The sequence below is a fragment of the Pteronotus mesoamericanus genome, unplaced genomic scaffold (genome assembly GCF_021234165.1).
Source record: "Pteronotus mesoamericanus isolate MK-2021 breed Mesoamerican mustached bat unplaced genomic scaffold, CSHL_Meso_final contig_27, whole genome shotgun sequence".
In the NCBI taxonomy this organism is placed as follows: domain Eukaryota; kingdom Metazoa; phylum Chordata; class Mammalia; order Chiroptera; family Mormoopidae; genus Pteronotus; species Pteronotus mesoamericanus.
In genome coordinates this window covers 10,329,284-10,342,781 of record NW_026555115.1, presented here as the reverse complement: position 1 = coordinate 10,342,781, position 13,498 = coordinate 10,329,284, and the positions used below count along the sequence as shown (strand labels likewise).

General features: G+C 48.5%; 1 protein-coding gene across 1 annotated transcript in view; it reads left to right on the top strand.

Annotated features, from left to right (window-relative positions):
- Positions 1 to 12,995, top strand: part of GYPC (glycophorin C (Gerbich blood group)) — a 39,990-nt gene extending 26,995 nt beyond the window's left edge. Inside the window, exons 2-3 of the mRNA XM_054575029.1 lie at positions 10,059 to 10,109; positions 11,799 to 12,995. Of these exons, the coding sequence (XP_054431004.1) occupies positions 10,059 to 10,109; positions 11,799 to 11,995 (248 nt within the window). The 3' untranslated portion in view covers positions 11,996 to 12,995. The remainder of the gene's footprint in view (positions 1 to 10,058; positions 10,110 to 11,798) is intronic.
- The last annotated feature ends 503 nt before the right edge of the window (positions 12,996 to 13,498 follow it).

The following is a 13,498-nucleotide window of genomic DNA, read 5'->3' as shown; positions in this document are numbered from 1 at the left end:
CCAGCCCTCCCCTCCCCTCCGACCTCCAGACTTGATGTTGGGTGGCCGGCACTGCACCTGTGCTTCACATTTTACAAGCTCCTGAGCATGACATATCCTGCACCCAGCAGAGACCCCCACCTCAGTGTCCCCAGCAGACTCCTTCCCAGGCTCCCCCTCCCCATGAGCTGCAACCCCATCCTTCTTTCTGAGGACAAAACCTTCAAGCGTCTCTGTATGTACTTCCCATATATTTCCCCAGCAAATGCTACTGGACTCACTTTCCAGATAAATCCACAGCCTTACTGTTCCTCATCACCAGCACCACAACAGCCCTAGTCCATGCACTTGCCTGGACCATTGCCACAGTTTCTCCCTGCTTACCCAGAGTCTGTCCTCAGTGCAGCAGCCAGAGTGATGCTCGGACACTCAGTTCATACTGTGCCTGCTGGAGACTGTCCCTGGCCTCCCGTGCCTCCCAGAGGAATTAAGAGCTTACTCAATACTGTGGCTCCAGGCCTACATCATTCGGCCTGCGGTGCTTTCATGAAGTGTGTAGCTCCTGGCCCCTCACTTGCTCAGCTCCAGCCACATGGTCTTCTGACCACATGGAACACAAAGAGCCCACCCTGACTGCCTCCCCACTGGCGGACATCTTCCCAAAACCTCCTCTTTCAGAAGTTTGCAGTGCTCATTCCCTCCCTCACTTCAGCCTGTATTAGTCCTTTCAGGTCACTGTGACAAAATATTGTAGTGGGTAGCTTCAATGATAGATATTTATTTCTCACAATTCGTGAGGCTAGGAAATCCCAGACCAAAGCACCAGCAGATTCAGTATCTTGTGCATAGATGGCCATCTTCACTCTGTCTTCATATGGTAGAAGGGGTAAGGTAACTGGAACCTCTTTACTAGGTCACAATCCCATTCTTGAAGACTCCACTTTCATGGCCTAATAACCTCACAATGGCCTCCTAATTCCATCACATTGAGGACCAGATTTCCACACGTGAATTTTGGGAGGACACAAATATTAAGTCTATAACACAGCCCAGAAGGCACCTCCTCTAAGAAGCCTCCCTGGTCATCCTCTGAAAAAGCAAGCCCCTCTTTCCCCTTCTCTTTTTTTAATGTCTTATAGCATTTATCACCACCTGGCCTGCATCATGGGTCCACACTATTTACTCCCTGTTGCTTGCTTCCTCCTCTAAAAATGGAAGCCCCTACATAGTTATTATAATATTTTATTGACTATATTCCCTTATGTTGTACTTTACATCAGTAACTGAAAAAAAATAAAATTAAAAATGGAAGCCCCTGTGGACGGGGCTTTGTACTGTCCACTGTAAGACCTTCAGGCTCTAAATCAAAACAAAATAGGCCCCAGGAGAACTTTTGTTGAATAGATGATTCTAGAATGAGCTTTAAAATCAGACCCAATTTCAATCCCACCCATAACCACTGTGTGACTTCAGGCAAGTTATCCAACCTATCTAGTCTTCAGCTTCCTCAACTGTAAAGTAAAAGGCATTACAACATCCATCTCAATTTTTCTTCTGACAAATTGGAGCAATACGTAAAATTATAAAGTGAGCCCTAAATGGTGGCAATTGCATCATTATCCCACCAGGAAAGCGGGAGTTCAGTGGGAAGAGAGATCCTCAGGCAATAGGGATCACTGGGGAAGTAGAGGCCAGAGAGCTGCAAGGCCTCAGGTTATTATGAATGGGAAAGTAAACAAAGGGCACACAGACAACTTTAGGGGTGGAGGTCCTGCTTTTATGGTAGTCTGGTAGAGGGGAAATTGTCTCCAGGTAAAGCTTCAGAGGCAGCCAGGTGTCCACGGTCACCCCGGGGAGATGCGTAATAACACTGACCTCTGTTCTATCCGAGGCTAGAGAGGTCCTCCCCACCCAGAACTCAGTACTGGGGAGCACAACCCTAGCCCATCATCTCTGGATCAAGCAGACATTCTAGGCCTCCACATCTCACTGAGAGGCACAGCAGCTCCTTAAAGAAGTATCTTCCTGACATGCATGGATCTTGCCCACCATGCATGGGCTTGACCCTGTGCTGGGATACAGTAGTCATGGGCCTGAGGTACTCACAATCCTGCCAAAAGTGCCAAGGCTGTGCCTAGAGATGCGCCTGCCTCAGCCCTGAGAAGTCATTGTCAAGGCTGCAGGATATAGAAGGCCACATATGTGTTCATGCATATATGTATGTGTGTGAAAATGTGTGCATGTACGTGTGAACAAAATGGAAAATGAATGGGTCTCTTCTGATGTAGGAAGTCAGTGAAAGACTCAAAGCTGATGGAGATAAGCAGTAAGTACACTCACATTCAAAACAGACACTAGACATGTCCTGAGTGGAGTTCACACTGGCTCGACTGTGATCAACCATAAGCTGTCCTAGACAGCTGCCACACAGGGCATTCCTGAGGGCAATGGTAGGAAAGACAATACTGCATTGTCCCTGCCTCTCCAAGTTGCTCTGGGCCTCTCTCCACCTCAAAACAAGTGAGAAGGACCTGAGAGAGCCCCCAGAGAAAGCAGGAATGGAAAGAATGGCTCTCCATTCACAGTGTGTAATTGTTCCTGTTGCCGCCAAGGAGTGCCCAGATGCGTGGAAATTCCTGGGAGGTGTCAGAAGTTCTCAGGCACATGCCAGGAGACTGGGTCAGGGCAGCAGCTGCAGACCCTAAGCAGCCTCTGTTGTGCAGGTCCAGAGGGGCATGAAGCGTCTTCAGAGCACAGCCTCGATAGAGCCCAGTCCTCTATCCTGGGGGCTGGGCAGGGGGCCAGTGAGGGCTCAGGCAGCTTGAGTGCCACGTGGGACAGAGACGGTGCAGAATGGGCATTCCTATGCTGATTCTTTCCAGAGTCCATTGCTGTGCCTTCAGAAAGAGCCTGCACACCAAGGGCATTCCCTCCAAGATGAGATAACCATGTCACCAGTTATGTAGAAAGAAAGTTCCTTCCTGCCTGGTGTCCCCTTCCCACTGCAGCCCAGGAGGGGCCTGAGCTCAGAGCTGGCAATGAGGGCGGGGTGAGGAGAGGAATGCTGGCCGGACCCTCTTTCCTCTGCTGGACGGGCTGAGCACAGGAGGGACTTCTTTCAATTTTGTTTTATTGTGGTAAGAAAAGACCACTTAATGTGAGATCCACTCTCTTAACAAATGTTTCAGTGTACAATCCATTATATTTGACTGTATACGGACACCGTGGTGTATGGCTGATCTCTAGAGCTTATTCACCTTGCTTCACTGAAACTCTGCCCCTCCATTACCAACTCTCCTTCCCCTCCCCCACCCCCAGCGCTTGACCACCACCCTTCCACTCCTTGGTTCCATGAATTTGACTACTTTAGTTCTTCATCAAAGTGGAACCATGCAGCATTTCTCCTTCTATGACTAGCTTGTCCCTTAGGAGCTATAAAATGGTTTGAGGCCAAAGCTTTTGTTTTGACTAGGCTTTTCTCTTTCTGAAAGGGACTGGAAAGTGGCAGAACCTGGCCACCATGCTCTCTCTGCCAAGGACAGACACACACAGTATGTTCTGACAGCAAGGAGGGGTAGAGAGAAGCTGTAGCCCCCCTGTAGGGCTTCTTCCTCTTCCTCAGCTGCTTCCCCTACCACAGAGCCCTCCTCTCTGCTCCTGCTCATCACAGCACCTCCCCTCTGCAGGCATGGCTGTAGGAGACCAGGATAGAAATGAAACTGTGAACAAATAATTGTTTTGCATATCCATGCCCTTAATTTGGTAAGGGAATGTGTAAAATAAATTTGTTAATAAAGCCTTGCTTTCATCCATTTGTATTTTATTTTCCCCAAAAACAACATGAAAAGTAGCGGTGGCAGCCCCAAGCCAGTGCATGGAGCCTTGGTAGACAGATAATGTAACTCAGACAGGGCCCTATGGAGGGCTGGGTCTCTGGGGCACAGAGCAACCACTATGGTTGGAAAGAGCTAGAATTCGGGGCTGGTTTGATAACCTCAGGGAAGCTGTGGACCTGGTGTAAGGCTGTGGTCAGGAAGGCTGTAGAGCAATGGAAGAACCAGGCAAGGATGGCCAGAATGAGCATTCAAGGTCATTTCCAACCCAAAGCTGCTTTGATCTCAGCCACTGATAAGCACATGCTCACTACAGCATTAACAACAGGTGGTTTTAACTCCTCCAACCCCTCTCCTGCAGACATTTGAAAGAGGAGAAAAGCCAAACCTGTGACCTTAAGGTGCAAACTCAACTAAACTAAAGTTACAGTGGTTGGCTTTCAGGGCATGCAAGGACCCTTCTAACCTGACTTCTCTGACACGCACTCGGCGTAGCACACCTCTCTGCAAGAGATGCAGAGGTCATTGCTTCTAGAGGCCAAATACAGCTTTTTCTCTATAAATATAGAAATAGACACAGACTCAAAAACGGTAGGGAAAAAATCATTGATGGGAGAGGAAGAACGTTTTTTCTACACTCCAAGGTTCTTTTGGCTATTCTAAAAATGAACTCTACATGACACAAATTGACAAAAGAAAATAACCAAATTGAATTACATATATGCTTATGGGAACCCCACATACATAGGGGTTCAGAGACAAAAAGGGGAAATGGTATATATGGAATTCTGAGATAAGGTTGATGTAAGGCACCTTGGGGTTCAGAGAGAAGGAAGTCTGATTGCAATTACTGAGCAGATGTTCAGTAATTAGGAGTTTGCCCTGCCCTATATAGATAGGTCAAAATAGTTATCACTGATAATCTCTTATTATGGGAAAGGTCCCTAATTTAAATTCTCCTGGTTAGTTAAAGCGACCAGAAGTTTCTCTTAAGCCTGCAGCATCTGGGTTGCCTTTGGCTTGGTAATAATCTGCATATCAAAAAGGTACATCTCAGAATGACTCATTTTGAACCCCTACATGGATAAGGAAGAAGAGATTGAAGATGGTCGCAGGGATGAAGAAAAAAAAAGAAATGGAGGAAATGAAGAAACAGGAAGCCAGGAGGAGAAAAACTGAATCTGCCCATTCCCACTATAAGATTCTTTCTCCTGACACTGAAATCAGAAGGACAGTGTGGCCCTCAGAGAATTCTAGCCACAGGGCTCTCAACCAGTCTGGGAAATGAGATGGATCTTTCTAGTGTCAGTAGGAAGATACTGAAACCTGGAGATCCTTAAGAAGCCACTGGACAGGATACTAATGATGACCTCTAGGAACTACCAGAGAAGCAAACTTGTGGCCAGCAGCCCTGTGATTTCTAATATGCACCTTGGATCTGGTTCCTGAGAGTCCAGATCCTCCCCTTGTCTCCACCTGCAGAAACAAGAATCTAGGTCAGAACTGCTGGAGTCAGACCACAGCTCAACTTCCTCATCCACAACTACAGCCCATGAGAAACAAAAGAGGAGTTCTGCTCACTGGGTGCACCAGTTCTTTCCCCACTGTGCACTTTGTTACTGGAATTGAAAATGTCTACTTGAAGATTCTCTTTACCAGGTCAGGCAAAGCGTATGGGAAAACAAGACTCGGATCGTTTAGAGAATGCAGCCACAGTCCCACTGTCCAGTGACGGCCCAGATGGCCTGTGCGAGACAGCCAGTGGGGCACAGGATTGGGCAGGCAGGTCAGACTAGGCAGAACCTGCATAGACTTCTAGTCTGAGGTCAGTTCTAAGAGCCAATTCTGAAGTCCCACTCCTACTCCTCATCCTTAAAAGGGACACATGTTTCCAGGTTTGGAAAGCACATAAAACTGTACCTTAGAAGGAAACAATGCCACAATAACCGCGATCCACCATTCAAATCCACCACCTCAATATCTCAAGTGTATTTCCTTTCATTCTTTTTTCTAAGGCTTTTTTAAATAATTAACTTATATTTACAATGCCCTATTTCTTTCCCTTAAATTATACTGTAAGCATTTTCTCTTGTCACTAAGACTCCCCATGCCTCGCTTCAATAACTGCATAATATTCTATCATATAGGCATATTGTAATTTATATAACCAGTTCCCTACTGTGGAATGTTTAGGTTCTTCTCTTCCTTTTATTTTCTACTTTAAACCATTTTGCAATATACTTGCCTTAGCATGAATTTTTCTTTCCACTTCAGATTATTTCTCTAGAACCGATTACTAGAAAGAAAATGTTTGGTTCTCAGGGTGACACATATGCCAAGTAGTGTACCGGAGCATTAAAGGTACCCATTTTTGAGAATCCCACTTTGACTGAGGCTGACACTGTCAAAAATGACAGTAATATGAGTAAGTAATATCCAAACAGCCAGCCTATGTGGGCACTGCACTAGATGCTCCCACATACTCATAAGGACCCAACATAGTAGCAATGCTGCAAAGGTCTGAGAGGCTACGGCACTCCCGAAGACAGTCCAGGGTGGTAAGGAGCTGGGTTTCTCTGCCCTCACTTTTTCTCCCGTGCACTCCATACCTGGCCAACAATAGGTGCACAGATATGCAGGCAGATACCCAGCCCTGAGCCTGGCAGACGGGGCTTCTTGTATGCCCTCACTCTCTCCACATTGAAATGTAGCCGAGGTAAGAAATAGGCACGTCCAGGGTGTCCTGTGCTACAGCCACTTCCAGTGGGGCTCAGAGCTGGGAAGCCAAGCAAACATTGATTGGGATACACAACCCCACACTTGGATCCCCAAAATATCTTCAGGTATCCATTTGCTTTGCCATTTTGGTGCCCCTGATATCTTCCTTTGCAAAAGCACTTTCCTGCACTTCCAGCTGCACCATCAGAGCCCAGGCACGCTTAAATCAGCAGTGGTTGTTCCTCCTTCCACAGTCTCACTGAAATCACTCAGCAAACACTGGGTCATCTGAGAGCACCTCAAACCCATTCAGGATTTCCAAAGATCCAGGCTGAGGAGACTGTGTTACTCAACCTTCCAGGTCAGGGAACCAAAACAAGGTCCTTCTGCCCAATGTCATTTGCACTTATAGAAGGAGATTGAGTTCAGTAAAGCAGAGAAGAAACTTTATTCTTTGATCAAGGAATGGAGAAGGGTAAGCTCATGCTCCAATGGCACCTCCTACACTGGAAAGAGCCTTCTGTTTTTATAGCCTGTGTTATGGAGCAATTAAATTCTTTTAGACATGCCTAGTTATTCTTCTGTTGCACCTGGCTAATTTGCAAATGGTCCTTTTACACACAATGCCCTTGTTGCCATTTTTGTTTTTGCACTCAGCACCTTGGTCTTTGTGGTGGGGAATCCTTTTTAGTTCCTGTAAGCAGGCATAGCTCATGACATAATTTAGGTATTGGAAACATTAGGATCTTTTAGTTGATACCCTGGTGATGACAGCAGTCCCTGATTAGTCACTGATCAGAGGGCAGGTGCCCGTATCAGACCCTGGTGAAGGGTCCCCTCCCCCCTCACCCACTGATCCTGGAGCTGGGCAGGGGAGTCAACAGAGATGATAAGTGCTTGGCGTTCACTGTGCCAGCTCTCCAACTATATCAGCTACTCCCAAAGAAAGGACACAGCTCAGAGTTGTGTTGGGGACAGCTGTGACTGTCACTTCTTAATGTCATTGATGAAGGGGTACCAAGCCCTTCAGTTCTTGCAAAGGATATTGTGTAATAGCAGTTGAACTGAGCCATGTGGCCTGTAGCCACTCTTGTAGCCACAAGTGCAATAATTTTCTGAGGGGGCTCCTATACCAGCAGCATCACCTGCAAACATGTTAGGAATGCATGTTCTCAGTCCCACCCAGACCTGCTGACTCAGACTCTGGAGCAGTGGGGCCAGTTGTCCAGTGAGTGGTGTAAGACACCTCCAGTTTTGATGCACCCTCAAGCTAGAGAACAGTGCCTCAGCTGTCAGCTCATAGGAACGCTGTTAGGCTGGAGTGTGTCTCTGCTTTGCACATGAAGAAAGGGAGGCTGCAGAGTTGAGGTAACTTTTCTGAGAAATTCCTCTTGACACCATAGGTGTAACCCACCTCAAGATGGGTAAGGTGGAATACGCTGCCACTCAAGGAAGCTAATCAGTCTACAGATGGTATTTAATTCCTTGCTCCGTGGAGCCTTGTGCTTTGTACTCAGTGATGGTAAATATGTTAATTTGTGCCATTCTTACTATATTTCAGCACATTGCTACAAATGCTGCCATGGTTCCATTGTTTTTTACTCTAGCCCAAGAATGGGGACAAAGGGAAGGAGAGAGAGAGATACAAAGAATGGAGAGGGAGAGAGGGAGAGACAGAGAGAGTAGTTTAGAAAGCATTAGGACCCCTCTCATGCAGCTGGGGGACAGTTAGATAGAGCTTTGATTTTACTTGTGCACACAGACCACAAGCATAGGGGCCCGAGTAACAATGCAAATGGTGTTTCTGAGTAGCACACTTGCCATCATGTTTGGAGCCCTGATTCAGACATTAACACTATAAGAGGGAATAAACCAAATCCTTAGTCCTACAGCATTTTGTTCAAGGGAAACCCAACTAAGAGATCAAGCAATGAGCAGGGAGATAGAGAACAAAGCAGGAGAAAGCTAATGTGGGTGATGGAAGTAGAGTGGCTGAGTTGTGCCACGGCTCGGGGATTCTGAACCCCCAATTTGGACATCCAGCTGCAGACCTCACCACAAGGTCAGGGCCAGGGCCACACGGCCAAGTGCAGGGACAACAGATTCTTCCAGTGGATGCTGAGATGGGGAGGGACTGTCCTGCTCCTACACTCATGGGTGCAGAGGAGAGTGTGGAGGCAGGCCGGTACAACCATGGAGGCCTCAGGAAATTCCAGTGTGGGAAGTCCTGGGGGCTAAGGAAGAGGAGGAGTACTGCATTGGTTCTCTGTGCACTTAGTAGACACAGGCCTTGGGTAAAGCTGCCGTTTAACCTCCCTCATTCAGTCCTACAGCAAGCCAGGAAAATGGAAGTGTTCCCTTTCTTTAAGTTACACATAATAAAATGCATGCCCAAAGAGGTCAAGTAACTTGTTGAAATTTGACAGCCAAGAAAGGGTAGAGCCTGTGTTTTAACCTGAGGTTCCCTAGCACAATAGCACCCACTGCCAGGGCTGGGGATGGCTTTTGCCTGTGCGATCTGTAGTTCAGCTGCAGTCAGATCTCTCCTGGTGCTCCACGCTCACAGGGTGGCCAGTGCCTGCCTCTCTTCTGGTCAAAGGCAAACAGCTCCTGGAGGCAGCAGGGCAGACAGTGCTGTCCTCCCATGTAGGCGACATTTCCTCTCCAGCTGGAAGCATAGATGCAGCTGACAGGATGCGAGATGTCAGCAGCAGCTGGGGCCTGGGGGAAGGGGTTAGTGGCATTTGTCAGATGATGACAGAGCAGTGATCAGGCCCTGGTCCCAGGGATGCAAACTGACCCTTCCTGCTCTTATGTTTTCAGATGAAGCTGTGAGAGAAAATTCTCCTTTTTCCTGCAAGGCTCTATATTCACACTTCCCACACACCTCTAATGGCTCTTCCTTCTGCCTCAGATGGAGGTCCCCACTACCCTGGTTCCCATTGCCCACGCAGTCCAGCCAGAGCACAGGGCCAAGGACTCAGGAGAGTGAGCTCTTTTGAGTCGAGAGTGAAGATGGCTTCAGACTAGGAGGTCTGGGTGTTCTAGGAAGAGGAAAATAATTTTAGTCTTAAAATCATGAAGGGAAATGGAGGATTATCATGAGGTCTTGGAGAGTTCCTTCTGTGACACGGTGTCCATGATAGCTATGCAGTGGCAGCCACATTTGGCACGTGGTGATCTGCCAAGAAACCCACAGGTCTGGTCAGAAAGGTCACCTTACCAAGTGATCTCAGGTAGCGATGCCTTTGCGTGAGACTGATTTTGGTTCAGGAGGAGCACTGCTACTGGGGGGAGGAACAAGAACCTTTGTTGTCATGAAAAGTTCTCATTGGCTCTCACTGGAGTTTCTCATTCTCTGTGCACCCCTGGCCAGAGGACTGCCCATGCAACATGCTGTTTCCTGTCCACTCTGGGCCTTTTCACAGAGCTACTCACATGTGAGCAGAGGGCGCAGGCTGGACTGAGGTGTTGCCAGTGTAGGGGAACTTCCTCTCTCAACTTGGAGCTCCTTTGTTCTGTTCACAGACCCTGACCCCGGGATGGCCTGGACAACAGGAGACATCGCCGTCATTGCAGGTGAGCTGTCCTGGGGCCCTTCAAGTAGTCAGGAGGGTCAGAGAAAATACCCAGAGGAGAGCTCATCTGAGGACTTGGGCCAGGGCATGGCCAGTGCCTTCCTTCTCTGAAAGACGGTTTTGAATGTAGACTGGAAGAGTCTGGTCCTGTAAAAGCATCCAGTACAGTGTCCCAGTGGGTGAGAGTAAGACAATAGCAGTGCCAAGGGCACCATGTCAGGGTCCTCACGGGGCTGCAGATTCACAGAGGTCAGGGGCTGGAGATAGAGCTGCTGCCTTGGGGAGGTGGCCTGGATGGACCAGGGCTCCCTGAACTCTTTTCTGTGTCCTCATTTCACCCCATCCCCTGTCGTGGTTCCACACTCACATCCTTCCCTCATAAATAAATGTGACCCTGATCTAGCCTTGCTTCAAACCCTGCCCTGGTCCCACTGGTCATGGTTATGACCCGAAACTATGCTTCAGAAAGGACTAGGTTTGGGAGGGGTAGCCTGTTGTTTCTTTCTGAGATTCACACATCTCCCCAGCTCGTTAGTAGATCCGGGACTTCACTATTAGATATAAATAAGAAAAAGCAGGCCCTCGGACTCCTGCTAGGTTGTATGTAATTGACATTCTCCAGCTCATTGGAACCCTGAACCCTTCTTTTCCTTGGGCAGTATTATTAACATCATGAAGACAAAGTGCTGTTCTGAAGGCAGCAGGAAGGTTAGGAAATTGTTCCTCAAAGGTGGGACTTGGAAATAGTTTCACTAACATCCCTCAAAGCCCACAAATAAACCTATACTCTAAGTTAAGGCAGAAGGCTTGCTCTGTGGCTTCAAAGCAAATGTCTGTATTCACAAACCTTCTCCCCACCCTACAAGGGGCTGCCCATTAGCCCTGTTCAAACTCTTTTGTCTTCCCCCTTCATCCATCACCCCAGTGCCCACCGTGGCCTGGATCTACTGACCAGCCCTCAAACCTCATCTCTCAACCCATCCTGACTCCAAATGAAGGAATAGCTGCTCCCCATACCCCACACCCTCACACACATCCTTCAGGATCCCCTCCCGCCTTAGTCTTTTGCTTGACCAACCCCTGCCCTACTGCAGTTCAGGGAAGTTGGGTGGGGCGATGAGCAGTGAAGCCATGCTTTACCCAAGCCATCCTGTCCTGGGAGGCCCAAGCTCAGCCCAGTCCATCGGCCTGCTCTTTCCCCCTGAATAGTGCACACCAGGCAGGCAACTCCACCCCATTTTCCAGCATCTTTCTGGTTCTAGTACTTTAAGTCTCATGTCCCAGGAAACCTCTTGTTTTAAAACTGAAAGTTCTGAGTCCCCTGAACCCCTCAGTTTTAGGCAAACCCACACAGTTGCATTATACAAATTACAAATAATGCACGTAGGTCGGTACACTGTGAGCACCTGCTCCTGAGCAGGGATCAAGTCTGGAATACTGTCCCAGCCTGTGTCTGCCAAATGCTGAAGTGTGGAGGGAGGAGAGAGGAGGGAAAGAAGGGAGAGAAGGGGGGACTCAGATGAGCACTGACGAGAGTGAGCATACACAGGGCAGGGAGAAGAGTGGCAGGAATAGGGAAGCCCATCTGAGAGTGTTCATGTAGCAGTAAGTCTGCCTTGCCACAACCCCCGCATGTCTTGGTCCCCTGCTCTGGTTTCACCCAGAGCCTTGCGTTTCTTCCCACCTGCAGGAGTGATCACTGCTGTGGCCTTCTTCCTGGTTGGCCTCCTCTTCCTCATGCTACACTACATGTACCGGCACAAGGGCACTTACCATACCAATGAGGACAAGGGCACAGAGTTTGCTGAGACCGCAGACGCAGCCCTGCAGGACGACCTTTCTCTCCAAGATGCTGGTGACAACAGCAGAAAGGAGTACTTTATTTGAGGGGCACGAGACCTCACCTCCCCCAACGCCTCCTCCTACTCCATGACTTCACTCCACCACCTGCACCACCAAGCAGACCGTGAGGGCACCCACCTCAGCCAAAGACATGGGAACACTGGGTGCTGGGCCAGGGAGCTGGGAGGAAAGGAGGAATTCAGTGTGGAGAATCCTCCTCCAGGGACACACTAACCACTCATGAGGCCAGCCTTTGCTCTGCCAGGGGGAGAAAGTCTGGGTCTTCCTAGGCAATGCAATTTGTCCTCAGTGGGGTGTGTAAGTCCTTGCTGGGCCCGAGTGGGGTGGGTGGGCCTGGGGGCTGGGGAAGCAAGGAAGGAAGTCGGCACTATGCTGATTGGAACAATGGCATCAAATGTCAGTCCTTGACATCCAGGAGAACAGCAAGTGACAGGGCTAAAGACACCTTAGTCTTCCACTGATCCAGCTGTAAATGAATGGAAATAAATTTGAAATGTAACTGAGCACTCAGAGTCAAACAGCATTACCATAATTGTCTGGGGAACAGTAAACGCCACCTAGGACTGGCATTTCACCAATGCAACTGTGTGTCTCTGGTAGAGTCTGCATGCATGCCTGTGTGCATGGGGCTGCACAGTCCACTCCTGGCTCCACTGCCAGTCCCAGAAGAGATGATGCACAGAGCTCCTGGGCACATCAGGGGAGGGAGGGACCATGACCAGTATTCCGTTTCCCCACACAGGCACTAGCTTCGTGAAACAAATGTAAGGGCAGGATGTCCCTTTAGAAATAGATTGTCCATGCCACCAGGGCACTGGTTGAAGCATTGATTCTCTAATACAGTATTAGAAAAAATGGATCTCTTAAACAAATATGAGGGAACTGCATCCTTCCCATAACAACAGAGCCTGGAGTACAGGCTCCCTGGGTTTGGACTCTGGCTCCCCTTCCCTGGTCCTGGAACTGGCTTGACCTCTATGGCCTCAACGTTTTTGTCCCTCTTGTGGACATCCCACAACCCATGGTACCCACTCTCAGGGTTGATGGCAGTAACAAATATGCCAAGTGCTCAGTGTTGTTTTTTAATGTCATTATGTGGTACTGGATATAATCTGTGCATGTGTAGGTTTACAAAAATTCCTCATTGCACCACTTCTAAATGCTTCCTGAATAGCAATCATAATTTAAAATGAATAGCAGAAAAGAAAGATAAACTTACTAACCACCCTCTTTCATGAGAATCTCTCCAAGACCACCAGCAGCTCAGCAATCACCCAGAAATCATCCGAGATTAAAGACGGCTCCCTGGCCACTGGGAATTCCCTAGGGCACAGATTTCGGAAGGGTGCACCATCTACAACTGGGAATCAGCAAAAACGTCCCCAGTCACTCTTCCTAGGCAGATGATGGATCCAAACTCAGTCAGTACTGACCAACCACCAGCCAAAGGATCTGGAAGTCCCAGGGCTGTCATAGCGCAGAGAGACAGAGAGAAGAAATTAAGCTGGCCAAAAGGTGAGGCAGTTC